The 27,530-nt window shown below is 44.7% G+C and overlaps 1 protein-coding gene across 1 annotated transcript; it reads right to left on the bottom strand.

Annotated features, from left to right (window-relative positions):
• Positions 1-12,105: 12,105 nt before the first annotated feature.
• Positions 12,106-23,895, bottom strand: p3h4 (prolyl 3-hydroxylase family member 4 (non-enzymatic)). Its single transcript, NM_001030459.1, is given in 7 exon segments — positions 12,106-12,527; positions 13,973-14,059; positions 15,078-15,223; positions 15,608-15,736; positions 16,465-16,636; positions 17,877-18,026; positions 22,873-23,895. Coding segments are annotated over 7 exon segments (1,299 nt in total). The 5' UTR covers positions 23,344-23,895; the 3' UTR covers positions 12,106-12,383.
• Between the last annotated feature and the right edge of the window lie 3,635 nt (positions 23,896-27,530).

Raw genomic sequence — 27,530 nt, 5'->3', positions numbered from 1 at the left:
GTACAGGTACTGTTTTATTATTACAGAGAAAAGGGAATCATTTAACCATTAAATAAACCCAATAGGGCTGTTCTGCCCCAATAAGGGGTAATTACATCTTAGTTGGGATCAAGTACAGGTACTGTTTTATTATTACAGAGAAAAGGGAATCATTTAACCATTAAATAAACCCAATAGGGCTGTTCTGCCCCAATAAGGGGTAATTATATCTTAGTTGGGATCAAGTACAGGTACTGTTTTATCACTAAAGACAAAAAGGAAATCAGTTTTAAAATTCCGAATAATTTGATTAAAATGGAGTGTATGGGAGACGGGCTTTCTGGATAACGGGTTTCCGGATAAGGGATCCCATACCTGTATATTAGTAAATACAGTTGTGTAGATAAATGAGACCTTTATAGCTAAATAACCAGTCTCTCAAGCAGAAGAACCAGTAAGTAGCATATTCGGTCACAAATGAACATTATATTGTAAAGAGCATTTTATTGGCTAGTACTTTCTTATTTAGTGCCTTGGCAGAAATTCTGTATCCATGTCACTGTAACTTGACTTTTTTAGCTTTAGCAGCGGGTCAGCGAGGGGCTTGTTAGACTGATCAATGGCGGAACTGTCCTGACCCAAAACTAAATTGTAACTAAAGGCTTGAGGTAAAAGTTGAGGTTTGTTCCCACGCAGGGAAAGACAATAGGCTGAGGAATGGAAGAGTGAGTTGTACCTTGGGGCAGATGCTAAATCAGGGGGGTAGAATAACACAGAATAGGCAGTCATTGCCTTTAGGGTCTTACTTATTATCTTCTGTTCCCCCCTCTAGCCTCCGGACCCCATGCCCTGCGCTAAAGACAGGCAGCTCACATTGACACCCTAAACCCTCAGTGCTGCTCTCGCTGCTTTCGGAGCCGAGTCAACATTCTTGCAAGCAGATCGTGTTTCTTTGAAGGTTAGCTTTTATACATACATTTTATAGATATATTGGACATTGCTTTATAGCCGGAGTGTATAATACTGGTATTATCCCTGCTCCCAAATGCCTTGTTAAAAGTAGCGCGTTTTATGCCGCTCTCTATTCCAGTTCCAAGGACAGACAACTAGATCTTGTGTCAGAATTTGTGATTAATCTACAGGGGCCCCCAAGCTGTAAAATCTGCTCTGATTTCAGCCTTAAGGGAGAAGGAATGGTGCAATTACTGGGGGGGGGGGGGGGTGCCAAAATGTTAGGCCCCCCCCCAGTGGGTTGGTGCACCTGTTAGGAGAAAACTGCACCAGCCCGGGGTAGCTGCGAGAGAGCAACCCTCTTCCTTCTCTCGTCTATTATGAAGAGAAGCAGGGTCGGACTGGGCCGCAGGGACACCGGGAAAATACCTGGTGGGCCCCAGCAGCCCAGACCTGACCATATTGCCGCTTCCTCTGGCCTCCGATGTGCACTCCTAACGCCGGCCGTCGGAGAGGGGCCCTTGCGCGGGGGAGGAAGGGGGTTAGGGGTGCGCGGTGGGGGCCCCTGCAAAGGACGCGGCCAGAGGAGGCACTTTGGGGGGTGCAGGGCCTCTGGGGTGGTAGCCCCAAGATATCGGCAGCTACTATCAGCCCGTGTATGGGGACCTTAAGTCCCTCAGACTGTTGGGGGGCCCGACTATAGTTTGTGGCTCGGTGTATTCTCACCCCTGGCTACTACCTGTCTGCCTCAGCAATGTGGTGCCCTGGGGCCGAGGGCCACACTGAGGCAAACAGGTAGTAGCCAGGGGTGAGGATGCAGCAGGGGCAGGGGCCAGGTAAATTACCTTGGGGGGCCGTATCCAAGTTTGAGGACCCCTGCTCTATATGTATGTGATTCTAGTTTAGAATTGTCTTTTTACCTCAGTACAGCTATAGGCAGAACCCTCATTGCAGCCTCCAGATCCACTAGCAGTTGTTGAACTGCACAACCCTGCAACCCTGAGCTGGGATTTGTATCTGGGGGGCTGCAAGTCGAATATTCCCTTATGAAGAATTATATCATGTGCTTATAAATGTTTCAAGTGCTTCATTAGCCTCTCAGATTAACACTACGTTGGTATGAACACTTCTCCTCCAAGAACACTCCAATGATAGGCAGGGGTGCCCTGGAGTGCGGCTCTTGTGGGATAATTAAAAGGATTTGAGGCCCAGCGTTGGGGCTATTGTATTAGCAGACCATATCTTTGAATGAATCAGGTTCTTCATTACGAGCACAAGGACAAAGTGACTGTTCTGATTGCAATCTAAATTGGGAGACGGGCATCAGTGCGGAGATCAGCCTCAGCGCTGTCACTTTATATAATATCAAATGAGAAGATGGCCAAGGAGCTGTACAATACTGATTGGTCATTAATTACACGGGCTACAGTCAGCGCTGGCACAGTGATGTCATCTCTTTATAAAGTCTAAGTGATGTCACATCCACATTTCTATTGTGCTTAAAAGGGAACTTCACCCAAACACAACTTAAGCAACACAATTTCAAGTAGCTTTGCAATATAGATCAGTTAAATAAAATGCAGCCTTTTCATGATGTTTAATGTAATAATATGGTTTGGAACAGGCCCCTAAGCCCCGCCCCCTGTTCCCCTGCTGGTCTGGCTGGCTACTTTGTGACTCAAATAAAATGTAACAGTAGCGCCTGTCCCTCAGCCTGCCTTCAGCCTGCATCCTCCCAATCCCACAATTCCCTGCTGCACACGTGTCAATAAGGAAAGGAACATCTCAGTGCAATGCATTGTGGGTTATGTAGTTCCTGCATGCTGTCTGTAAGCTGTGGAGAAGTGTTTACAATTTGTAACATCAGTGTTTTAGTCCCTCCTCCCCTGCCAGGATTTCAAATGATGCAGAAAGAGAAGAACAGTTTTGCAGCTGGATTTCAGCATATAAAAATGGTATTTATTCCTACTTTTTTGAAGGAACAGATTACAGGGATAGGGATATAAGGGGTTTCTGGGCTCTATAACACATTTTGGTACGGAAGCCTGAGTTCCCCTTTAATAAGGGATCAGAAACTCATTTTCCAAAGTGGGACTATGACCCATCTTTATCATGTAGTAGACTGTTGAAATAAGCAGAAAGCGGCAGTGAGTCAGGCTGAGCTCATTGCAGGCAAATGCGCCAGTAAATGCGCCAGTCAGTTATCTGTACCCCAGTCACTCGCTCGCAATGCAGAAAGTTCACACTGTGACTCTAATTCTGCCCGGTAGTTTCTTTCCCCCACCCAAAAGAAGCGTCTGACCCGGAGGCGTATAGGAGGTGTGCACTTTCCCTAGCCTGCCTGGGCAGGTCTATCCCCACCGAGCGTTCCAGTGGGAACTTGGCACCAAGCTGTGTAAGGAGGAGACAACTCTTTATGGAATGGTTTATTACAGGAGCGTAATGCTATAATGCTGACTTACCCTTGTTTAAAATGGGCGGCTGCAACACCCATTGCATATAAATACTATGCGTAAGTGTTCATACCTTATAAGCACTTTACTTACAAAAGAAATGTCGTTTCCTACTGCCTAACAGCCTCTCTATCTCATACACATTCATGTGGGAGTCAGCAAGTGAGGGGTTTATATTGATTAATAAAAAGTATTTATAAAGCGCCAATACATTCCTTCTGCTACATTGTTTCAGGAGTCCATACCAGGGGTGCAGAGCCAATAAACAGACATCGATTCCAATAGCAAATGACATATAACTTCAAAACCAGTGAATATTTATAATGAATGTACATTGGAGAAATGCTTGGAATCAGTGGCATAACTATATATACAGCAGAACCCGTGGAAATAAACCCAATAGGGCTGTTCTGCCCCCAATAAGGGGTAATTATATCTTAGTTGGGATCAAGTACAGGTACTGTTTTATTATTACAGAGAAAAGGGAATCATTTAACCATGAAATAAACCCAATAGGGCTGTTCTGCCCCAATAAGGGGTAATTATATCTTAGTTGGGATCAAGTACAGGTACTGTTTTATTATTACAGAGAAAAGGGAATCATTTAACCCTGAAATAAACCCAATAGGGCTGTTCTGCCCCCAATAAGGGGTAATTATATCTTAGTTGGGATCAAGTACAGGTACTGTTTTATTATTACAGAGAAAAGGGAATCATTTAACCATGAAATAAACCCAATAGGGCTGTTCTGCCCCCAATAAGGGGTAATTATATCTTAGTTGGGATCAAGTACAGGTACTGTTTTATTATTACAGAAAAAAAGGAAATCATTTTTAAAAATAAGAATTATTTGCTTATAATGGAGTCTATGGGAGATGGCCTTTCTGTAATTCAGAACTTTCTGGATAATGGGTTTCCAGATGCCTGTATATAAAAAACAGTGACTTGCACCACAGGAAAGGGCTAAATAGGAGTAGTGATCAAACGTGCCAGCGCTTACTGACCCCTGCAGCCCACCCGCCCCCTCATGTGCACTGCTGTTACTCAGGTGGGTGCTAATGTACCTATTTAGCTGATACCGTGACTCCCATAATTCCTGTTTAGAGACATAGATGTATCCACAAACAGCAGCCTGTTAGGGCATGTACCCTTAAATAGGGTTGTTCGTGCTGTGTGGTCCTGGGCATTCTACCAATCAGCAACAAGTGTGTATTGATCTCATTCTGCTCGCCAGGTCCGTAGCCACAGGACAGGAGACTGACACTCTACACCAGGGGTGGGCAAACTTTTTGGCTCAGGGGCCACATTAACTAACAGACGGGCCGGACCGGGCCGGAACAGCGTTACGCCCGGGGCTGCCATCAAAAATTATGGGGCCTCTCAGCTCCACCCCAGCGACCCCCTGCTTCCTCCGTCCCGTCCTTCTGTTCCCTGGCTCCCCAGTGCATTCTTTTATATGGTTGCGCCCCGTGCGTGCTGACGCTGTGCGCACGCACGGGGCGCAACCAATCAGGGCCCGTCATCCTTTTAAGGGGGCCGGAGACGGCGGGCCGGATTGAAAGGACTGACGGGCCGGATGTGGCCCGCGGGCCGTAGTTTGCCCACCCCTGCTCTACACAGACAATACTGGTCTTGTTTGGGCTCTAGGCCAATAGAAACTATGCAAGCGGAATCAGAAATAAATAAGAATCATCATCATCATCGTTGGCATTCCCATTACAAGGGGGAAGTCATTAAACAATGTTTCCTAAATTAATTAATTACCCCTTATTGGGGGCAGAACAGCCCTATTGGGTTTATTTCATGGTTAAATCATTCCCTTTTCTCTGTAATAATAAAACAGTACCTGTACTTGATCCCAACTAAGATATAATTACCCCTTATTGGGGGCAGAACAGCCCTATTGGGTTTATTTCATGGTTAAATGATTCCCTTTTCTCTGTAATAATAAAACAGTACCTGTACTTGATCCCAACTAAGATATAATTACCCCTTATTGGGGGCAGAACAGCCCTATTGGGTTTATTTAATGGTTAAATGATTCCCTTTTCTCTGTAATAATAAAACAGTACCTGTACTTGATCCCAACTAAGATATAATTACCCCTTATTGGGGGCAGAACAGCCCTATTGGGTTTATTTCATGGTTAAATGATTCCCTTTTCTCTGTAATAATAAAACAGTACCTGTACTTGATCCCAACTAAGATATAATTACCCCTTATTGGGGCAAAACAATCCTATTGGGTTTATTTAATGGTTAAATGATTCCTTTTTCTCTGTAATAATACAACAGTACCTGTACTTGATCCCAACTAAGATATAATTACCCCTTATTGGGGGCAGAACAGCCCTATTGGGTTTATGTAATGGTTAAATGATTCCCTTTTCTCTGTAATAATAAAACAGTACCTGTACTTGATCCCAACTAAGATTACCCCTTATTGGGGGCAGAACAGCCCTATTGGGTTTATTTCATGGTTAAATGATTCCCTTTTCTCTGTAATAATAAAACAGTACCTGTAGTTGATCCCAACTAAGATTACCCCTTATTGGGGGCAGAACAGCCCTATTGGGTTTATGTAATGGTTAAATGATTCCCTTTTCTCTGTAATAATAAAACAGTACCTGTACTTGATCCCAACTAAGATTACCCCTTATTGGGGGCAGAACAGCCCTATTGGGTTTATTTCATGGTTAAATGATTCCCTTTTCTCTGTAATAATAAAACAGTACCTGTACTTGATCCCAACTAAGATATAATTACCCCTTATTGGGGGCAGAACAATTCTATTGGGTTTATTTCATGTTTAAATTATTTTTTTAGTAGACTCAAGGTATGGAGATCCAAATTACGGAAAGACCCCTTATCCGGAAAACCCCAGGTCCCGAGCATTCTGGATAACAGGTCCCATACCTGTACTATACTTCCTTAATTATGTATAAGGTATGCGCGCTCGGGGATGGGGGTTGGGCGGTCAGTTGGGGCCCCGGTGGGCCCCACACACCCCAGTCAGACACTGCTCTCTAACATGGACTGGCAGACATTGAAACAGAGGTGCTCAATCCTCCGTCCTCACGTTTAATTACATTTCATTTTTGATTTTTCATGAAGGTTCCCCTTTAACTCCAGACTGTACCCAGGGGAATGCTGGGAGGTGCAACAGCTGGAGGGCAGAAGGAGGAAACGGAGCAGTAAAAATAAATGGGACCCATGGGCTAAGAATGTAAAGGGGAACAAAAACTAAAGCAAAAGAAGTAAGTGATATAAATGACAAAGCAGTGGCACTGCCAGTAACAAATGATAACCATTTCCCCTTATGTTGTTATTTACAATAGAAGTTGACCTTTAAGTTATCTTTTAGGGGTATATTTATCATACTGTGTAAAAAGTGGAGTGAAGCATTACGGGTGATCAGTAATTAGCACTTTTTACACAGCATGATAAATATACCCCTTATTGTTTCCAAGAATGGCCAATTCTAAGCAACTTTTCAATTGGTCTTCATTATTTATCTGTTATAGTTTTTTAGTTATTTGCCACCTTCTTCCAACTAATTGCGGCTTTCAAATGGGGGTCACTGACCCCGGCAGCCAAAAAACTATTGCTCTGTGAGGCTCCAGTTTTATTGTTATTGTTACTTTCCATAACTCATTTTTCTATTCAAGTCCTCATCTATTTATATATCTGTCTCTCATTTAAACCACAGCCTGGTTGCTAAGGTAATTAGGACCTTAACAACCAGTTTACAATTTCAGCAGCTGTCTGGGTCCAAATTACAAGCAATGGTATTAATGAGAGATGGGAATATTTATAGAATAGGCCTGAATAGAAAGGTAATACAAAGTTAAAATAACAATAAAACTGTAGCCTCACAGAGCAATATGTTTTTGGCTGCCGGGGTCAGTGACCCCCAATTTGAAAGTCGTAAAGAGTCAGAAGAAGGAGGCAAATAATTAAAATAATATTAAAAATAAAGACCAAATGAAAAGTTGCTAAGAACTGCCCACTCTATGATAAATTAATTTTATCACAGGGGTCACCATCTTGGAGTGTCTGTGGCACTGCACATGCTCAGTGGGCTCTGGGCAGCTGCTGAGAAGCTGAGCTTAGGGGTTGTCGCAAATAATCAAGCAGAAAATGGGAATTACTTGTCATATAAGCTGATGCTACAGGGCTGATTATTACATTCTGATGGTAATTGCACTGGTTTCAGAGCTGCCATATAGTAATTATCTGTATTTATTACCGATCAGCCTTGTATTGTAATATTTATATTGTGTGCGGGGAATCAGCAGAAAAGAAGATGGGGGGCTACTGGGGCATCTTTGGGGGCACAGAGCTTCCCTGCTAAAGGGCTGTGGGTGCCTTGGGAACCCAAAACATAATGTACAAGATATCTAGCCTACTCCTTTAGTTAGGCTTTAGTTCCCCTTTAAACCACACCTGAGTAGTTTGTGTAGGGTTTTTTTAAAAAATCATTTCACTTTCAAATTTACACTCTTTAATTAAAAAACAAATGCACCCGTAATGGAAATGGGTTGCTATGAGAGCCCCTCCTGCCCCTGAGAGGCACCAAGGCAACGTTGTACCTGGGATAAGGAAAAGGGTGCGTTACACACACACTGATACCTGCTCCGTCAGCACCTACAGAGCCACAAGGCAGGGTGCTGCCGACAGTCATGCAGGTGTGTCCTGAAGGGAGGGTGCTAATTGCTCAGGCAGATTTCAGATGGTAACTAAGGGCTTTATTGGCAATAACAGCCTCTGCCTTTGCTCCGTAAGCAGATAAGGGCCCTGTGCCGAGATCTCCTGCACATTCTAATATATAATTGTCCTCCTTCGTGTTCCTGGATTGCTGCTGAGAAAATGGCCCTAACAATGCAATAACATTCCTAAGAGACTGCTCATTCATCAGCTCTGCTTACCCAGTGCAGCGCTCTCTCACTTAAAGGGGAACTAAAACTTATGAATGAGCCCCTCACAGCACAGAAACCCCTCATATACCTGTAATCTGTTCCTTCAAACAGTAGGAATAAATACCATTTTTATATGCTGAAATCCAGCTGCAAAACTGTTCTACTCTTTCTGCATCATTTGTAATCCTGGCAGGGGAGGAGGGACTAAAACACTGATGTTACTGATTGTAACAACTTCCCCACAGCTTACAGACCGCATGCAGGAACTACATAACCCACAATGCATTGCACTGGGATGTTCCTTTCCTTATTGACATCTCGTGTGCAGGCAATTGTGGGATTGGTTAGGCCTCAAAGCCTAAAGGGCAGTCAGAGACAGATTTAAAAAGATTGCTTATTTGCCTTCCTATACACTTCTGGACAGGACTGCCATCATGGGGCCCTATACGACTAAGTTAGCAGGGCTTTTCCTCCAGGGGGCCATTATTATTAGCCAACAAGTAAATGGGGCCCCAGTAAAACAAAACAAAACCTGTGCACAGCCACACCCCAATCTGCTCAAGCCACACCCTTTATGCAAAAATCTTACCCACTATCCACCCAAATTTTGTGACCTTCTAATTGCACTTTGTGCAATGTTTTTGCCCCCTCTGCCACAGGTCCCCTAGCTGCAGTACCCCATGTACCCCATAATGGCAGTACTATTTCACAAAGCCCATCTTGTAGCCACACCCCAATCTGCTTAGGCCACACCCATTATGTCAAAACCTTATCCACCGAACTTTTGTGACCTACTAAACGCACTTTGGACATGTCTTAGGGCCCTCTCTGCCACCGGTCCCCTGACTGTAGTAACCCATGTACCCCATAATAGCAGCCCAGCTTTTGGAGGTCAAGCACATATATTGTACAGCTCTGCAGAATATTTGTTTTATTAACATTTATTTATAAAGTGCCAACATATTCCACAGCGCTGAATATGCTGGCGCTTTATAAAAATGTTACTAAGATTTCATTAAAGAGGTTGTTCACCTTTGAGGTAACTATAATGTAATATTCTGAGACAGTTTGCAATTGGTCTTCATTTTTTATTATTTGTAGTTTTTAGTTATTTCATTTTTTATTCAGCAGCTGTGCAGTTTGGAGTTTCAGTAGCTACCTGGTTGCTAGGGTCCAAATTACCTTAGTAACCAGGGAGCAGTTTGAATGAGAGGCTGGTATATGAATAGAAGAGAAGCTGAATAGACAAATAAGAAGTAGAAATAATAAAACTGGACCCTCACAGAGCAATAGTTTTTGGCTGCCGGGGTCAGTGACCCCCACTTGAAAGCTGCAAGTTAGAAGAAAAAGGCAAATAGATCAAAAACTATAAATAATAAAGACCAATTGAAAAGTTGCTGAGAATAGGCAATAGTATAACATACTAAGGTGAACCACCCCTTTAAGATTTGGGGTGCACACTTATTTAATATCTTAGATATTTGGCCAAATGGGTTCTCTGTATTCCAGGATTACAAATCCCAGAATCCTCTCTGGGGAGGAATTTACTGCTTTACTGACAAATAACTGGGCCAATGTCACCTAAGTAGGTGCAGCAATAGAGCAGACAATAAAGAGGTGATGAAATCTTAATACAGAGAATGTGGGACAGGATTCAAGTGCATTTTACAGATGCTTCGCTGCTACAATTTAAAGTGATGCACAACACTCATGCACAAGATAATTACAAATATAGAGGCACAAACGTGACATTTAGAACTAAAGATCGTAATCCAGTAACCTTCTGTACAGAACTGTAAAGTGAGAGTGGATGCCACCATAAATAAGAAGATATGGCACTGCCACCTGGTGGCTATAAGGAGAAATACAAAAGCACCGCGGCAAAAGCAACATAGAAAAGGGGTTATTCACAATCACCCTAAAAACCAGCAGATTCTGGGTGTTCAGTATTAAAGTGACATGAAGCCAAGGAGTTAGGACCCAAAAAATGGGCCCCTGCTGTTTATAATGGGTCATCATGACCCTCAATCACAGACTAAAGGTCCCCATATACGGGCCAATTCTAGCTGCTGATATCGGTCCCTTAGACAGATTCGGCAGCTACTCGGCCCGTGTAGGGGCACTACCGACGGGCCTGCCCGACCGATATCTGGCCTGAAATTGGGCAGATCTCGATCGGGCAGGTTAGAAAATCTATTTGGACCGGGGACCGCATCAACGACCGACTTTTACTATACCCGTAGTTATAATTCAATCGTTTGGCCCCAGGGCCAAAACGATCAGATCTGAAGGTGTATGGGCACCTTTAGGGGCAGATTCATCAAAGTACGAGTTTGAATCCCGAAATGGGTAAAATTCGGATTTAATATGATCGTTTCTGATGATCGGAAACGTCACGAAAATGCTTTACGAAAAAATTGTAATAGTCACGATAATATTGTTTTGGCGATACGGAAGTCACAAAATTTTCATATCTGAACGATCGTAAACGGCGGGGAAACCTTTCTGACGTTGATCCTTCTGTGCATGATTTTGGAAGCCTCCCATAGGGCTCAATGGTACTCTGCAGCTCCAACCCGGCCCAAGGAAAGCCTCCCATAGGGCTCAATGGCACTCTGCAGCTCTAACCCGGCCCAAGGAAAGTCTCCCATAGGGCTCAATGGCACTCTGCAGCTCTAACCCGGCCCAAGGAAAGTCTCCCATAGGGCTCAATGGCACTCTGCAGCTCCAACCTGGCCCAAGGAAAGTCTCCCATAGGGCTCAATGGCACTCTTCAGCTCCAACCCGGCCCAAGGAAAGTCTCCCATAGGGCTCAATGGCACTCTGCAGCTCCAACCCGGCCCAAGGAAAGTCTCCCATAGGGCTCAATGGCACTCTGCAGCTCCAACCCGGCCCAAGGAAAGTCTCCCATAGGGCTCAATGGTACTCTGCAGCTCCAACCCGGCCCAAGGAAAGTCTCCCATAGGGCTCAATGGCACTCTGCAGCTCCAACCTGGCCCAAGGAAAGTCTCCCATAGGGCTCAATGGCACTCTGCAGCTTCAACCCGGCCCAAGGAAAGTCTCCCATAGGGCTCAATGGAATGGGCCCCTTAATGTTGGTCTCAAGAAGTAAAAAGGGGTAATACACCTTTGTGAACTTTTAGTACAACAGTAGATGTTTTATGGTTTCTAAATTATTTTGCTTTTTGTTCAGCAACTCCTAAGTATGAGATTTCAGCAGCTATCTGGTTGCTAGCGTTCAGTCTTCCATAGGAACTAGGCAGTGGTATAAATGAGAGACTGGAAGATGAATAGGAGAGGGCCTGAACAGAAAGATACGTAATAAAACATAACAATAACAATAAAAATCATAGCCATTCAGAGCTATAGGTTGCCAGGGTCAGCGACCCCCATTTAAAATCTGGAAATAGGCAAAAGATGAAGGCAAATAATGTGCTATGAACTATGCGAAATAAGAAATTAAGCTTAAATTAAATGTTGCTAAGAAAAGGATATTCTGTAACATACTAAGAGTTAACTTAAAGGTGAACCGCCCCTTTAAAAACCTCAGGCATCCATTTATCAATGCTGAAGAAATTAGCACCTGGGCAGTAACCAGCGGCAACCAATTAGTGGCAACAGAATGTTCTACCTGCAGCTGGTTAAAAAGCTTATTACTGATTGGTTGCTATGGGTTAGTACCCAGGTGCAAATTTGTGTTCCCAAATAAACGCCCCCTTTATGTACCAAGACAGTGGGAGGAAAGCTGCGCTACAACCAAATCTTACAGCAGAAAAAAGGGGCAGAATCAAAGCATCAGTTTGGTGGAATTATATCTAATTCATCCAATGGGAAAGTTTGTTACAAAGGTTTCTACTTGGGCAGGAGACCAATAATAATAATGTACAGACCGGTCCAGACTTGGCTAAAGATGAAGCCCAACAATCAGTTGCTCTGCGCCCAGTGGCTTCTTTTCTGTCCCTGTAACCTGAATAATAGTCCATATTGTGAGCTGGCCTATCGAGTCCTAGGCTATCGAGTCCTAGGCAGCAGCCTTCCGCTCACTTGTTCCTTGTGGCCGCCGAGCCGCTGAGTTACACAGTTCAATATCCTTTCTCCGCAATGTCCCCTTTAGATTTTGGCTCTGTTAACCAATCAGCATAGATCCCTTCTTCATAGTCCCCTTCCCCTTCAAACTCTTGGTCCGAGGGAGTTGGTTCATTTTCCAGCTCTGCTCCTATTTCCATCTGTTAAAAAAAAACCAAAACATTTTTCAATTAAAAAGAAAGTTTTTAAGCGCTCGCAAAGAAAACCAAAACCTGTTAAAGAGCCCACACAACACAGAAACCCCTAATATCCCTATCCCTGTAATCTGTTCCTTCAGACAGTAGGAATAAATACCATTTTTATATGCTGAAATCCAGCTGCAAAACTGTTCTTCTCTTTCTGCATCATTTGTAATCCTGGCAGGGGAGGAGGGACTAAACCACTAATGTTAAACATTGTAACAACTTCCCCACAGCTTACAGACAGCATGCAGGAACTACATAACCCACAATGCATTGCACTGGGATGTTCCTTTCCTTATTGACATCACGTGTGCAGCAGGGGATTGTGGGATTGGGAGGAGGCAGGCTGAAGGCAGGCTGAGGGACAGGCGCTACCAGGGCCGCCATCAGGGGGGCACAGGGGGTACGATCGTACCGGGCCCAAGCTTTAAAGGGGGCCCGGCCGCGCTAGAGTTTCCTTAGCTCGGGCCCCCTTTCATCAAGCCCGGGCCCTGTCTTTAGCTGTATCCTCCTCTCTGTGCCGCGGCTCTCTGCCGCATCTCCGCTTTTATAAGGTTGCGCCCGTGCGTACTGACGTCACACACACGGGCCGCAACCTTATAAAAGCACAGAAGTAGCAGCGAGCCGCGGCACATAGAGGAGGACATCACCGGAGGTGGGGGCTGCTGGGGGCCGGGAAGGAGGGAAATGGAAGGTGCTTGGGGGCCTTGGGAGGTGAGCTGGAGGATACTTGGGGCCCTGGGAGGTGAGCTGAAGGATACTTGGGGGCCCTGGGGGGTGAGCTGAAGAATACTTGGGGGCCCTGGGAGGTGAGCTGAAGAATACTTGGGGGCCCTGGGAGGTGAGCTGAAGGATACTTAGGGGCCCTGGGGGGTGAGCTGAAGGATGCTGTGGGGGAGCTGGAGGATGCTTGGAGGGGCCTGGAGGGAAGCAGGAGGATGCTGGGGGGGGGGGGGGCAGGAGGATGCTTGGGTGGCCTTGGAAGAAACAGGAGGACGCTGGGGGGGAGCCGAAGGATGCGGAAGGAAGTAGCGGAGAGCAGGCCATAGTATGAGTAATTTGGGGGAGGACCACCAATGTTTTAGGGGGCCCTGGGCTGGCTAGCAATGATTTCGGGGGTACCTGCCCTGGCACCAATGCAAAATGTAACCCTGGCCACCAATGTTTTAGGGGGGCCCTGGCTACCAATGTCTTTATGTCCTTTGTATTGATGGGAGGGGTCACTGGGGGAGGGGCCATTGGGAGTGTGGGAGGAGGCCCAGAAAATCTTGTTGTGAGGGGCCCCGTGGTTTCTGATGGCGGCCCTGGGCGCTAATGTTAAAAAATCAAAAGTTATCATATCCCTTTAAAAGAAATAAACCACCAACCTATCCACTTAGAATCAAGCACCGCAATTGTCTTACCTCATCATCATCTTGAGAGAGGAAATCCTTGGCAAACTGCAGCAGCTCTTTGTGCCTAGTGGTCTGGCTGTGGTACCGCAGAGCTTCCTGCCCCCCCACAGGAAAATACAGTAAATACACATAATACGGCAATGAACTACAGTTATTAAAGGAGAATATGAATAACCGGTAAATGATATAATAAATAAAGAACCCCCTATTGCGGATAATAAGGATATTAGCAGTCACTGAGGGGCTCTGTGCCCATATAAAGGCACAAGGCTGCAGGCTGAGTTATACAGGGAACTCTGAGTATCACTCATGTATTATAAGGGATAATGTACCCCCTACTGTAAATGATAAGGATATTAGCAGTCACTGAGGGGTTCTGTGCCCCCCATATAAAGGCACAAGGCTGCAGGCTGAGTTATACAGGGAACTCTGAGTATCACTCATGTATTATAAGGGATAATGTACCCCCTACTGTAAATGATAAGGATATTAGCAGTCACTGAGGGGTTCTGTGCCCCCCATATAAAGGCACAAGGCTGCAGGCTGAGTTATACAGGGAACTCTGAGTATCACTCATGTATTATAAGGGATAATGTACCCCCTACTGTAAATGATAAGGATATTAGCAGTCACTGAGGGGTTCTGTGCCCATATAAAGGCACAAGGCTGCAGGCTGAGTTATACAGGGAACTCTGAGTATCACTCATGTATTATAAGGGATAATATACCCCCTACTGTAAATGATAAGGATATTAGCAGTCACTGAGGGGTTCTGTGCCCATATAAAGGCACAAGGCTGCAGGCTGAGTTATACAGGGAACTCTGAGTATCACTCATGTATTATAAGGGATAATGTACCCCCTACTGTAAATGATAAGGATATTAGCAGTCACTGAGGGGTTCTGTGCCCATATAAAAGGCACAAGGCTTGGGATATGGGAGGAGGGACTGGTCATGCCAGGCCCCCTCAGAAGATTTTTTTGCAGGGGGGCCCAGAGGGACCAAGTTACACTGCTCTTTATAGCAATGGCAGAAATCCCCTTTAGGAGCCACTTGTGGATAATGGATTTCCTTGCTTGTTGGACCCGGCACTCGGGACTGGATTGTTACTCACCTCTCTGGGATTGAAATCTGTATCCTCCAGATCCCATTTTTCCTTATAGAACCTGTAATAGGCCAGGTTCTGCTGCATGACGGTATCATCGGGATCGAACAGCATGTAGCTAGAGACACACTGCACTGCGTTCTTAACATCATTCACTGTGACGCAAGAAAGAACGGGGGGGGGTAGTTAGCGAATGGCGACTGGGCCCAGGGTCTGTCCTGTGGGAAGCGTGCAACTCTCTCAGGAGATTGATTTCACATAGTACAGACCACACGACATTAAGCAGCACTGCTTTAGGGTGAAGACACACAGAGCTACTAGTAGCAGCTACTTTTTCACGACTACTAAACTCCAGAAAATCCCCTGCCATAGACAATACTGAGAATTGCCTCTGCTAAACACACGTAGAGACAGTTATCAGTAAATGATCAGCATTGTCTGTTTTAGTAGCCACAACAAGTAGCTGCTACTAGTAGCTTTGTGTGTCTTCACCCTTACCCCTCAGCAATCCCAGTAATTAATATCAAATATACACTCACACTTGTAATAGGCAAACTGCAGGTAATGGTACATGGTAGCCACAAACTTCTGAACCAAGTAGCCTCCCACATTGGGGATCAGGTTGGATTCGCACTCCACTTTGCACTGCAGGACGTCCGCCAGGTGATCTGTGGGACGGAAAGAGAAGCCATGAACCCTGAGCCCATAAGCACTGCCCCCAGTCTGTAGTAGCGCAGCACTAAATTCAGGGATTCAAGGGAAGTCCTTAGGGTTCAGAATTGGGTAAGTTGATCACTAAAACCCAACCAAATCCAAATTAAGCGCTTTGAAAAGTTAACATAATTCCAAGCAACTTTACAATATACATCAGTTAAAAAATATAATAATATATAATGGGATAATATGGTTTGGAACAGTTCCCTAAGCCCCGCCCCCTGTTCCCTAAGCCACGCCCCCTGTTCCCCTGCTGATCTGGCTGCCTACTTTGTCACTCAGATAAACTGTAACAGTAGTCGCCTGTCCCTCAGCCTGCCTCCTCCCAATCCCACAATTCCCTGCTGCACACGTGATATCAATAAGGAACATCCCAGTGCAATGCATTGTGGGTTATGTAGTTCCTGCATGCTGTCTGTAAGCTGTGGGGAAGTTGTTACAATGTGTAACATCAGTGTTTTAGTCCCTCCTCCCCTGCCAGGATTACAAATGATGCAGAAAGAGAAGAACAGTTTTGCAGCTGGATTTCAGCATATAAAAATGGTATTTATTCCTACTGTTTGAAGGAACAGATTACAGGGATAGGGATATTAGGGGTTTCTGGGTTGTGTGGGGCTCGTGTTTCTTTAGATTTTGAGTGTTTTATTAACTCCTGGCCCCAAAAGTGGAGGGTTTTCCATACCTGCAACTGCCGGGTAGAAGTCTTTGAACTCTCTCATTTCATAGGTTCCCTCGCAGGCCGTCAGGCAGCTGTTATAAGCCTTGTAGTACAGAGGCAGTGCTTGTTCCATTTCCTCAGTACTGCGCCTAAAGTCTCCCGCGTTGTAGGTCTTCACGGCCTTAACAAACATCCCCTGCACAAAGAGAAAGGATTGATGTACACAATTATATTCTGAGACAATCTGCAATTGATTTTCATTTTATTTTTTGTGTGTTTTTTTCAGTTATTTAGGTTTTCGTTCATCAGCTCTCGAAATTGGAATTTCAGCAGCGATCTGGTTGCTAGGGTCTTGTTTACTTTAGCAACCAGGGAGTGGTTTGAATGAGAGACTGGACTATGAATAGGAGAGGGACTGAATAGAAAGACATGTAATAACAATAAAACTGGAGCCTCACAGAGCAATAGTTTTTTTGCTGCCAGGGTCAGTGACCCCCATTTGAAAGCTGGAAAGAAGAGGCAAATAATAAAAACATTTTTCACATTTGCCCAAACCCCATAAGATATCTTTATGCTTATTGCCACAAAAATTGATCATTTATCAGGTTTAACCAAACCAGTCTACTGAATTCTAAAATCCTAGTGCAAAGTGACACCATTCGGATGTACTAATATGCAGTGTCGGACTGGGGTGCCAGGGGCCCACCAGGAAACTTTACACCGTAGGCCCACTCTCCCCTTCTCTGTTCACTCACTTTCTTTAGTTTTTTAATTACAGGCATGGGGTCCATTAACCCGGAAACCTGTTATCCAGAAAGTTCCGAATTACGGGAAAGCCATCTCCCAGAGACTCCATTATAAGCAAATAATTCTAATTTTGAAAAATGATTCCCTTTTCTCTGTAATAATAAAACAGTACCTGTACTTGATCCCAACTAAGATATAATTACCCCTTATTGGGGGCAGAACAGCCCTATTGGGTTTATTTAATGGTTAAATGATTCCCTTTTCTCTGTAATAATAAAACAGTACCTGTACTTGATCCCAACTAAGATATAATTACCCCTTATTGGGGGCAGAACAGCCCTATTGGGTTTTTCATGTTTAAATAATCTTTTAGTAGACTTAAGGTATGGAGATCCAAATTATGGAAAGATCCCTTATCCAGAAAACACCAGGTCCCAAGCATTCTGAATAATGGGTCCCATACCTGTACTTCTTGTTACATACTATTATCTATCCTTTCCTCCATTTCTTCTCATATAGAATTGAGTAATGGCCATGGTATAGGCATATAAGGCAAATGGTGAGGAGCAGGAGGGACCATTGACACCGAGGCCCTCTGGGAGTTTTCCTGGTATCCTGGTGGGCCAGTCCGACACTGCTAATATGCACCACAGGTGGGCGGTAACAGTAACGTGTCCCACCCCCCTTACCTCATAGGGCTCCGCCTCCAGGTCTATGAGATATTCATCCACGTCCAGCAGAGTTTTGTAGTAATTCATGTACCTCAGTGTCATCTCGTGGGTCGGATTCTTCTGCAGGAACGTGTGGGCGGCAGATACTGCTTTCTCCAGTTCATTGATCTAGAAAACATGGAGCAGTGACAAAATGAAAGAAAAAACAAAAAAAAATAATTTTCTGCCTCTTTCAACTTTCAAATGGGGGTCGCTGACCCCGGCAGCCAAAAAGCTATTGCTCTGCAAGGCTACAATTTTGTTGTAACTGTTACTTTTTAATACTTATTTTTTTATTCAGTCCCTCTCCTATTCATATTCCAGTCTCTCACTGAAATCACTGCTTGGTTGCTAAGGTAAATGGGAGCCTAGTAACCAGCTTCTGAAATTCCAAACCAGAGAGTTGCTCAACAAAAAAAAACCCCACAACAAATAAAAAATAAAGACCAACTGCAATTTGCCTTAGAATATCACTGCCTGTATATACAAATTATGGCTTTGTTTAGTATTTGGTGCCATTCTTGGAGTCAGGAAGGACTTTTTTTCTCCCTCTTAGGCAAATTGGAGAGGCTTCAGATGTGGCCATACACAGGCAGGTTTAAGCTGCAAATCTGGGCTACTTGGGCCAAGTCGGCAGCTTACCTGCCCCTGTATGAGGCTCTCTGATGCCCCTACCTAACTGGTATCTGGATGAATACCAGACAGATGCTGATTGGGCAGGTTGAAAAAATTCCATCAGGGTGAGGACCGCATTGGCTGTTGTGATCCAATGGGGCCAAGCGATCGGATCTGCCTGATATCTCCCACCTCAAGGTGGGCGCATACAGGGTCGGACCGAGTGGCCCTGCAGGTGCCCCTGCTGGCTGTGTCCCCTAACCCCCCGCAGGGGCCCCCCTAACCCCCATCCATGCATGGCGAAAAATTTTGCCCATCACTAGTGCAAACCCTACGTTTGCCATTTGCTTGAACCCCCATGGGATATATAGACATGGATATACAAGCAGGCACACAAACAAACTGGTGTTAATGGGGCTAATTTTAGTATGATGTAGAGAATGATATTCTGAGACAATTTGCAATTGGTCTTCATTTTTTATTATTATTTGTTTTTTAATTCTTTCCCTTTTTGCTCTGAAGCTCTTCAGTTTGGGATTTTAGTATCTATCTGGTTGCTAGGGTCCAAAGTACCTTAAAAACCAGGAAGTGGAAGTTATAAAAAGTAACAATAAAACTGGAGCCTCACAGAGCAATAGTTTTCTGGCTGCCGGGGTCAGTGACCCCTATTTGAAAGCTGCAAAGAGTTAGAAGAAGAAGGCAAATAACTTAAAAAAATTTAAACAATAAATAATGAAGACCAATTCTAGAACATACTAAAGGTTAACTTAAATCTGAACCGCCCCTTTAAAAGTATCTCCGGAAATGTGGAGGTGATTGAAAATGAGCAGAGGGATGAGGGGCAAAGGTTGCCGGCAGCACTTGTGGACGTGGCAAAAGCACTTTCATTCATGAGTCCAACTGAAACGCAGGCGCTACCGGCACTAAGCTGAGCCATATGGCAACTAGCAGAGACCCAGGAATAAACCCTGCATACATAGCAGGTACAGGTCTCTGGGAATATTTTCCTTGGGTCAGGAATCCTACAACCTATTAACAGCACAGATCCAACAAGCAGCGGCAACCGGAAATCTGTTGCAGGGACATTCAGCAAAAAAGGAAATAATAACTCATGAATTTTATGCCTTAGGCCATCGAGGGCCACCCTGGCTCATTCTGTAGGCCTTGGCAATCAAACCCCTATTTTTTATTATTTTTGGTTTTTCAGTCACTGAACTTGGAGTTGCAGCAGCCACCTGGTTGCTAGGGTCTTGTTTGCCTTGGCAACCAGGCAGTGGTTTGAATGAGAGACTGGAATATGGATAAGAAGAGGAAATTCATATAAATATAAGGAATAAAACGTAACAATAACAATAGAATTGTAAGCTCACAGAGCAATAGTTTTTTTGCAGCTGGGGTCAGTGACCCCCATGTGAACAGGGTCGGACTGGGCCGCAGGGGCACCGGGAAAAAACCCAGTGGGCCCCAGCAGCCAAGATCCGGACCCTGACGGTGCTCCCCCATCTGAGAGTGTCCCTCCCCTGACACATCATTTACGCATGCTCAGGGGAGGAAGTAAGGCCCTGTGGGGGGTTAGGGAGATGAGGTGGGGGCCCATGTGGGGGATGCGGCCAGGGCACCCAGGGGGGTACTGGGCCCCTGGGGCAGCAGTCCCGGTGGGCCCTGCACCCCCCAGTCCGAACCTGCATGTGAATGCTGGAAACATGTAGAAAAAGAAGCAAATAATTAAAAAAAACTATACAAAAATAAAGACCAATTGCAAAGCTGCTATAACTAGGATATTCTATAACATATTAAGAGTTAACTCAAAGGTGAACCACCCCATTAACTACACATTCAGGTCAGCGTTCCCTCTAATCCCCTGCAGGCCACGTGCACTAAATGATCTTTTAAAACTGTGCGCACTGAATGGTGGGTGGGTCCGAATAACTAATGAATTATGCGCGTTGCCTAAATGCTGATTGGTGGGAGAGTGCGCAAATGCTAAAAGGGACACTCATTTAAAGAAAGGCCTGAGTGGTGGGGTATTTATTAACTTTCTGAATATAAAGTGGCACAAAGTAACAAATTGGAGTAAAAAACACCAGTCCTCTGCCATAAAGTCATAGACAAGAGTAATACACTGTAGGGGGCAAATAGAGTTAGACACCCCGTGTATTAAAGAGGTTGTTCAGCTAACTGTTAGTATGATGTAGACAGTGATATTCTAAGACAATTTGCATTTGGTCTTCATTTTTTATCTTTATTGATTTTCCCGTTATTAAGCTCTTTATTCAGCAGCTCTCCCGTACTGATTTAGCATGGTTGCTAGGGTCTTATTTTTCCTAGCAACCATGCAGGAAATAATGGGCTGGGATAGGGATATGGTCTGAATCAATAAGTAATAAAAAGTAACAATAACAAGTGTGGGCTGGTTCTCTTGGGAAATACCTGCCCCAGGCCAGGGATCTTGGGGATGTAACTAAGCATTGGGCTACCAGCGTTTATAAGGATATCACCTAGTTTGGTCCCATAGGGAAATGACCAGACTGTATAGTATATTATGTACCCTGGCTGAGCACATAAGCAGTACAGAACTTCTTGGCTGATTTTTGCCCTACGCTCAGCCTCAGTGGGCACAGGGGGTGCTTGGGGTACGGAACAAAATAGCAGTATTGGGCGCCAGGCCGCTAAATTGATTGAAGAAGAGGAACACCGGCAGTGACGTAACTATATGGGCCCGAGCCCCCCCTGATAAAAATAACATTTCTGGGCCCCTCAGTAAATTACAGATCACCTGTGATTTTGCAGGTAACATAGATCACCCACAAACCCACCAATCCTAGGCCCCCTGTATAGAGGAAATATATCACCGGGGGCATATTCTCCACTGGGCTTTTTCAGCCAATGAAGGAGGGCCCTGATGTCATTCAGTTCAGCTAGCGGTGATCAGTGAATTTTGGCAATGCTGCCTGTAAGCAGAGAGCTCTTCAGGATCACTACAGTGATGTAAAGTGCCCCTGTACCGGGGGTATAAGCCTATGGTGCTAGCCTATTGGGCTCTGCTGGTCTGCCTTATTCAAACTGGTACAAGTTGTCACTAAGCAACAGATGAAGTTTCCATTGTGGCCCTCCGTCTGTTATGTATACACAGGTATGGGATCCCTTATCTGGAAACCCATTACAGGTATGGGACTCCTTATCGGGAAACCCATTATCCAGAAAGTTCCAAATTACGGAAAGGCCATCTCCAATAGACTCCATTTTAATCAAATAATTCACATTTTTAAAAATGGTTTCCTTTTCCTCTGTAATAATAAAACAGTACCTGTACTTGATCCCAACTAAGATATAATTACCCCTTATTGGGGGCAGAACAGCCCTATTGGGTTTATTTCATGGTTAAATTATTCCCTTTTCTCTGTAATAATAAAACAGTACCTGTACTTGATCCCAACTAAGATATAATTACCCCTTATTGGGGGCAGAAGAGCCCTATTGGGTTTATTTCATGGTTAAATGATTCCCTTTTCTCTGTAATAATAAAACAGTACCTGTACTTGATCCCAACTAAGATATAATTACCCCTTATTGGGGGCAGAACAGCCCTATTGGGTTTATTTAATGGTTAAATGATTCCCTTTTCTCTGTAATAATAAAACAGTACCTGTACTTGATCCCAACTAAGATAAAATTACCCCTTATTGGGGGCAGAACAGCCCTATTGGGTTTATTTCATGGTTAAATGATTCCCTTTTCTCTGTAATAATAAAACAGTACCTGTACTTGATCCCAACTAAGATATAATTACCCCTTATTGGGGGCAGAACAGCCCTATTGGGTTTATTTCATGGTTAAATGATTCCCTTTTCTCTGTAATAATAAAACAGTACCTGTACTTGATCCCAACTAAGATATAATTACCCCTTATTGGGGCAGAACAGCCCTATTGGGTTTATTTAATGGTTAAATGATTCCCTTTTCTCTGTAATAATAAAACAGTACCTGTACTTGATCCCAACTAAGATATAATTACCCCTTATTGGGTGCAAAACAGTCCTATTGGGTTTAATTAATGGTTTATTGATTTTTTAGTAGACTTAAGGTATGGAGATCCAAATTACGGAAAGACCCCTTGGTCTTGGTCCCAAGCATTCTGGATATTGAGTCCTATACCTGTATAAGTTTATTGATATAGCGCTACTAGGGTACACAGCGCTGTAAAGGCTTATAATGTAGAGAAGAAGACAGGGAGGAAGCATTATAATAATCAGTGTAAATATACAGCCATGTGGTGAGAGAGTAGTAAGGAAGTCCCTGCCCTACAGAGCTTACAATCTACGTTCTACCCCCATAATCCTATAGCAGCCATTCCCCTTACCTTGAAATAGGTATAATGGAGGTACTGGTAGGGGTCCCTCCGGTGGAAGGCACTCAGGGTTTCCCTGTCAGGGTAGGGCTGCTGGAAGACCGGCAGGCCGCCCTTACACTTCCTCAGGCACACAGCTCTGGATAAGACCCGGCTGAACAGCTGCAGCTCCAGGCTCCACTCCGAGTGCTTTCCCTTCTGCTTCAGTTCAGGGATGGGGAGACTTTCCGCCTCCTCCCCGGAGCAACTGTGCCCGCAGTGCGCCTCGCTGTCCCGGAGCAGTCGGTGAAGCCTCAGGCTGGCCTCCAGGGTACGGGTGGCTTCCTTCCACGTCTCCCCCTCGTACAGTTCCAGAGCCTTGGCATAGGTGGGCTGCAGGGGCCAGATCTCGGAGCGGGGGAATCCGCGGAAACTATATCGTTCGTACTGAGCTCCGCACAACGAGAGCAGCAGGAGGAGCAGAGAGAGTGCTGGGAACAGCATGGCGGGGCCCCTTACAGCAGAGGGATAAAGGGTCCCTTTAGGTACAAGAGCACAGAGCGGAAAGGGGCAGTACCCCCACGTACACAGTGGGAGCTTCTGGCTTAGTATGAAAGTAAGGCAAAGGCATCAGGGGAGTAACCAGTAGAAGTATGGGGGGGGGACCCCTTGTCCCACCCCTACAGCAAGGTGAGAAACTTCTTCACTTACTCCAAGACAAGATGGATCGACTTGAGTCTACCCATTACTCCCTACTGAGGGGAATACTCTACATTGCATAAAGCAAGGGGGGCGTCTGTCAATCTGGCAGTGAAGGCTAGGAATTCCTTCCGAATGACTTTTGGAATCTCCCCGAAGCTGCAAGAGCCAATGAGACTAGGGGGGTAGGCGGGCTTGCCTGCCAGTGGGGGTCACTCTCTGGTGTTGGTTTCCATTGTTGGAAGGATACTGACAAATTGGTCTATTGCTACATCTTCCTCAGGCGTCATAGAGAATGCTGAACTATAACCAGAGACTGTTTGGGAACGGTGTAGTGAGAGGCTTCAGCGGCACGGCTCCCAGCTCCTCTGTTCCTTCATTGGGTGCCAAGCCTTTGCTTATAAAGGAATTTTTGTTAACGTGGATAGCAGGGCTGCAGGCAGACTCCTTAGCTGTCTGGGGATATTTGAGAAGGGGGAGGAGACCCTGAGAGTTCCTCACTAAGGTGGGAATATGGCCTGGGTAGGAATTCTAAGGGGCTTTTATTTCTATCCGACCGCCACTCCGTCCTTTTAAGATGCAAACGGTGAATTATTGCAAATAATCATTACTAAAAATAAAGGATTATTCTTGGGAAACTAAACAGGAAAAGTGGGTGGGGGGTGCATGGTAAAAAAAAAATCCATCTGGAAATGCAGACTGCAGGGTCCTAGTGCTTCCTGCTTCCCTATGCGCCTGTGTTTCTCATTCACATTAATAAGTGATCAGCATTTGTGCTCTCATTCCCCAGTATCTGTCTGGCCATGCACTGGTGGTTCAGACTCCAGAAATAATGTAGCAGAAGCTCTTTATAAGACCTGGAGGAGAACTGACTTCTGCTACATTGTTTCAAGAGTCAGACCCAGAGAGGAGACAGGGATAAACAAATACTTCTATTAAATGAGGAATGATGAAAGGAACAATACTTGTATTATATACGTTAACACAAAATAACATAAAATATCTGATCTACAATAACAATATACCAGCTACAGGCCAGACAATGTCTATCTATCGTCTATCTATGAGAGACATTTGCTATACTAGTAAAATGTGAGCAGCTTCGGACTGGGGCAGCAGTGGCCCACGGGGGGGGGGAACTTGAAGGACTTGCCCCACAATCCCCAGGGTCCCCTCCGGATGTAACTCCAGCCCCCCCCGGGGGGGGAGTGGGATGGGTCAGGGCAGGGGCTCAGAAAGGCCGGTGCCCACCAGGTTTTCTCCCTGTGTCCCGCCGGCCCAGTCCGACCCAGAATGTGAGATTAGAGCTCACCACAAAAAATCTCATCCACATTGATTCATTCCTATTGGATTTTCAGAAACATATTCATCAATAGGTGAAAATTAGAGTTCACCATTTGACAAATATGACTCTAAAAGTCCCATAGGAATGAATAGAATGTGGGTGAATTTTCCTGTGGTGAGCTCTAATCTCACATTTTTATAAATTTGCCCCATGGTGTTAGAATTGTGGCTTTCTTGACCCAAACCCAACAAAGCTGGAGGATCGCTTGCTCCTTCAAGCCCACGGTTACAAGAGCATCCGAGTCGCACTTACACAATGTTTGGAGAGTAAATGGTGAGAACAAAAGGCACAGGCAGCTGGTGTAAACGTAATCTGTCCCCTGCAGAATGTTCCATATGTGTGAGACAGGGCACATCCCTCCCTTCTATGTCTATATAGAACTGTCATTGTAATTCATTATTTCCCAATGGATGACATTGGTTTGGCTATTGGTACTTTTTTTATTTTACATACCTCCATTTCATATCGACCAGGGGGCATGTATAACCCCCACCCAGCATTTGTACTGTGTTTGCTTTTATCACTGTCTCTAATCACTAGCATGGGGTAGGTACATTGAATGGGCCCCTCCTATTCAGTACATCGCCAAGACAGGGTTGGCGGGTTCCATAGGGGCCCACAAGTGTTTGCTTAAATAATTCGCCACATTAGTGCCACCAAGAATGCTATATTTATTCAGCAGAAAGCTTTACCATACCTGAGTAAAGAGCCCTAGAAGCTCCCTCCGATAGCAGCTGCCATTTTAGCTTGGTCTTGGTCGCTTCCTGCTGCAGTTATAGCCATTGGAAGCTCAGATCTCACATTCCTAAGGGAGGGGGGACTTATGCATTCTTATGGGAAGGGGGAGAGAGGAGAGAACTGAGCAGACTCAAGCCCCAAACCTGAAGGAGCCCTAGAAGAGAGGAAGTCTGATACCAAAGAACATGTCCTGTGTTTCTTTTGATAGAGGACTGTAAGTGTATGGCTGTATTTACACAGACCTTTCTGATAAAGCTCACTGAGTTTTTACCTTTCCTTCTCCTTTAACTTCAACCTATTCTATCACACACACTAGGGGGAGAGGGGGTTAGGGGCATGACCAACCCTCTGTTAAGAGGGAAGGCAACTGCTCATTTTTTTCCCTATCTACCCCACTTCAAATACATTTTTTTTTGTTTTTGCTATGGAAGTCAACAGGGTTCATCCAGATCCCCTTTAATACAATAAGGTTTGTGGTTTTAGGTGGAAATACTGGCACTTTTGGGAAAAGGTCACTTATAACTACGGCATATAATGTGCCACTAGATGCAATTTGAATATTATGGGAAAACTCCCACCGGGTACATCACAAGATCACTCCTGGGCCACACGTTGACTTGCTGAGCTTTAAAGGAAAACTATATCATATTAAATGACCTATTAAACAATCTCCCCAAACTGGAATATATATATCAGTAAATTTTGCCCTTTTACATCCTTTCCCTTGAGCCGCCATTTTGTGCTGGGCTGTGTGCTCCCTCAGAGATCAGCTGACAGGAAGTAATGCAGCTCTAACTGTAACAGGAAGTAGTGTTGTAAGTATAGTTTTCCTTAAATATCCTTTGATTTTCTTGGTTGCTAAAAGGAATCCATCCCCACCTTCAAACTGCCTTCCACAAGGGCCACTACAACTGCCCTGTGCCTAATGAAAGCCAACACCAGAGAGTCTCATTGGCTCTCACTGCTTTGGGGAGATTCCAAATGTAATTTGGAAGGATGATGGACACCCCCCTTTCTTTATGCAATGAAGTGTATCCCCCTCACTTAGACATGGGCCGGTCCATCTTGCCATGGAGTAAAGGGGTGATGTTGTGAAGTTTCTCACCTTGCAGGAGACAAATGACATTTACACCAGCTGCCTGCGCCTTTTGTTCTCACCGTTTACTCTCCAAACATTGTGTAAGTGCGACTCGGATACAGTGGGCTTGAAAGAGAAAGCGATCCTCTAGATTTGTTGGGGTTGGGGTAAAAAAGCCACAATTCAGATACCAATGGGCAGATTTATAAAAATGTGAGATTAGAGCTCACCACAGAAAAATTCACCCACTTTCTATTCATTTCTATGGGGTTTTTAGAGTCATATTCAAGAGTCATAATAAATGGTGAACTCACTAATTTTCACCCACTGATAAAAAAAAAATCCCCTAGGAATAAATACAATGTTTTTCTGTGTTAAGCTCTTATCTCACATTCATGGTCGGACTGGGCCGGCGGGACACTGCTGCCCCGGTCCGATAGATAGACATATAAATTGTCTGGCCTGTAGTTGGTATGTGGTTCTTGTAGATCTGGAACATTTGCATTTTATTTCATTTATTTGTATTTTATTAATCCGTGTGAATGGATATAATTCTGGCACCTTTATACAGCAATTGTATGATGAAGTATTATTCCTTTTGTCATTCCTCATTTAAAAACAGTATTTATCCCTTTCTCTTCTCTGGGTCTGACTCTTGAAACAATATAGCAGAAGCCATTTCTCCTCCAGGTCTGTTAAAGAGCTTCTGTTACATTATTTCCGGAGTCTGAACCACCAGTGCATGGCCAGACAGATACTGCTTTTTAAAAGCAATTACATGGACCCGAGGTTCTTGCTGTGTTTATGTCGACAAAACTGCAGATATTTGTA

The sequence above is a fragment of the Xenopus tropicalis genome, chromosome 10, assembly GCF_000004195.4.
Source record: "Xenopus tropicalis strain Nigerian chromosome 10, UCB_Xtro_10.0, whole genome shotgun sequence".
NCBI lineage: Eukaryota > Metazoa > Chordata > Amphibia > Anura > Pipidae > Xenopus > Xenopus tropicalis.
The sequence above is the reverse complement of the archived record's forward strand: the minus strand, read 5'-3'. Positions and strand labels throughout refer to the sequence as shown.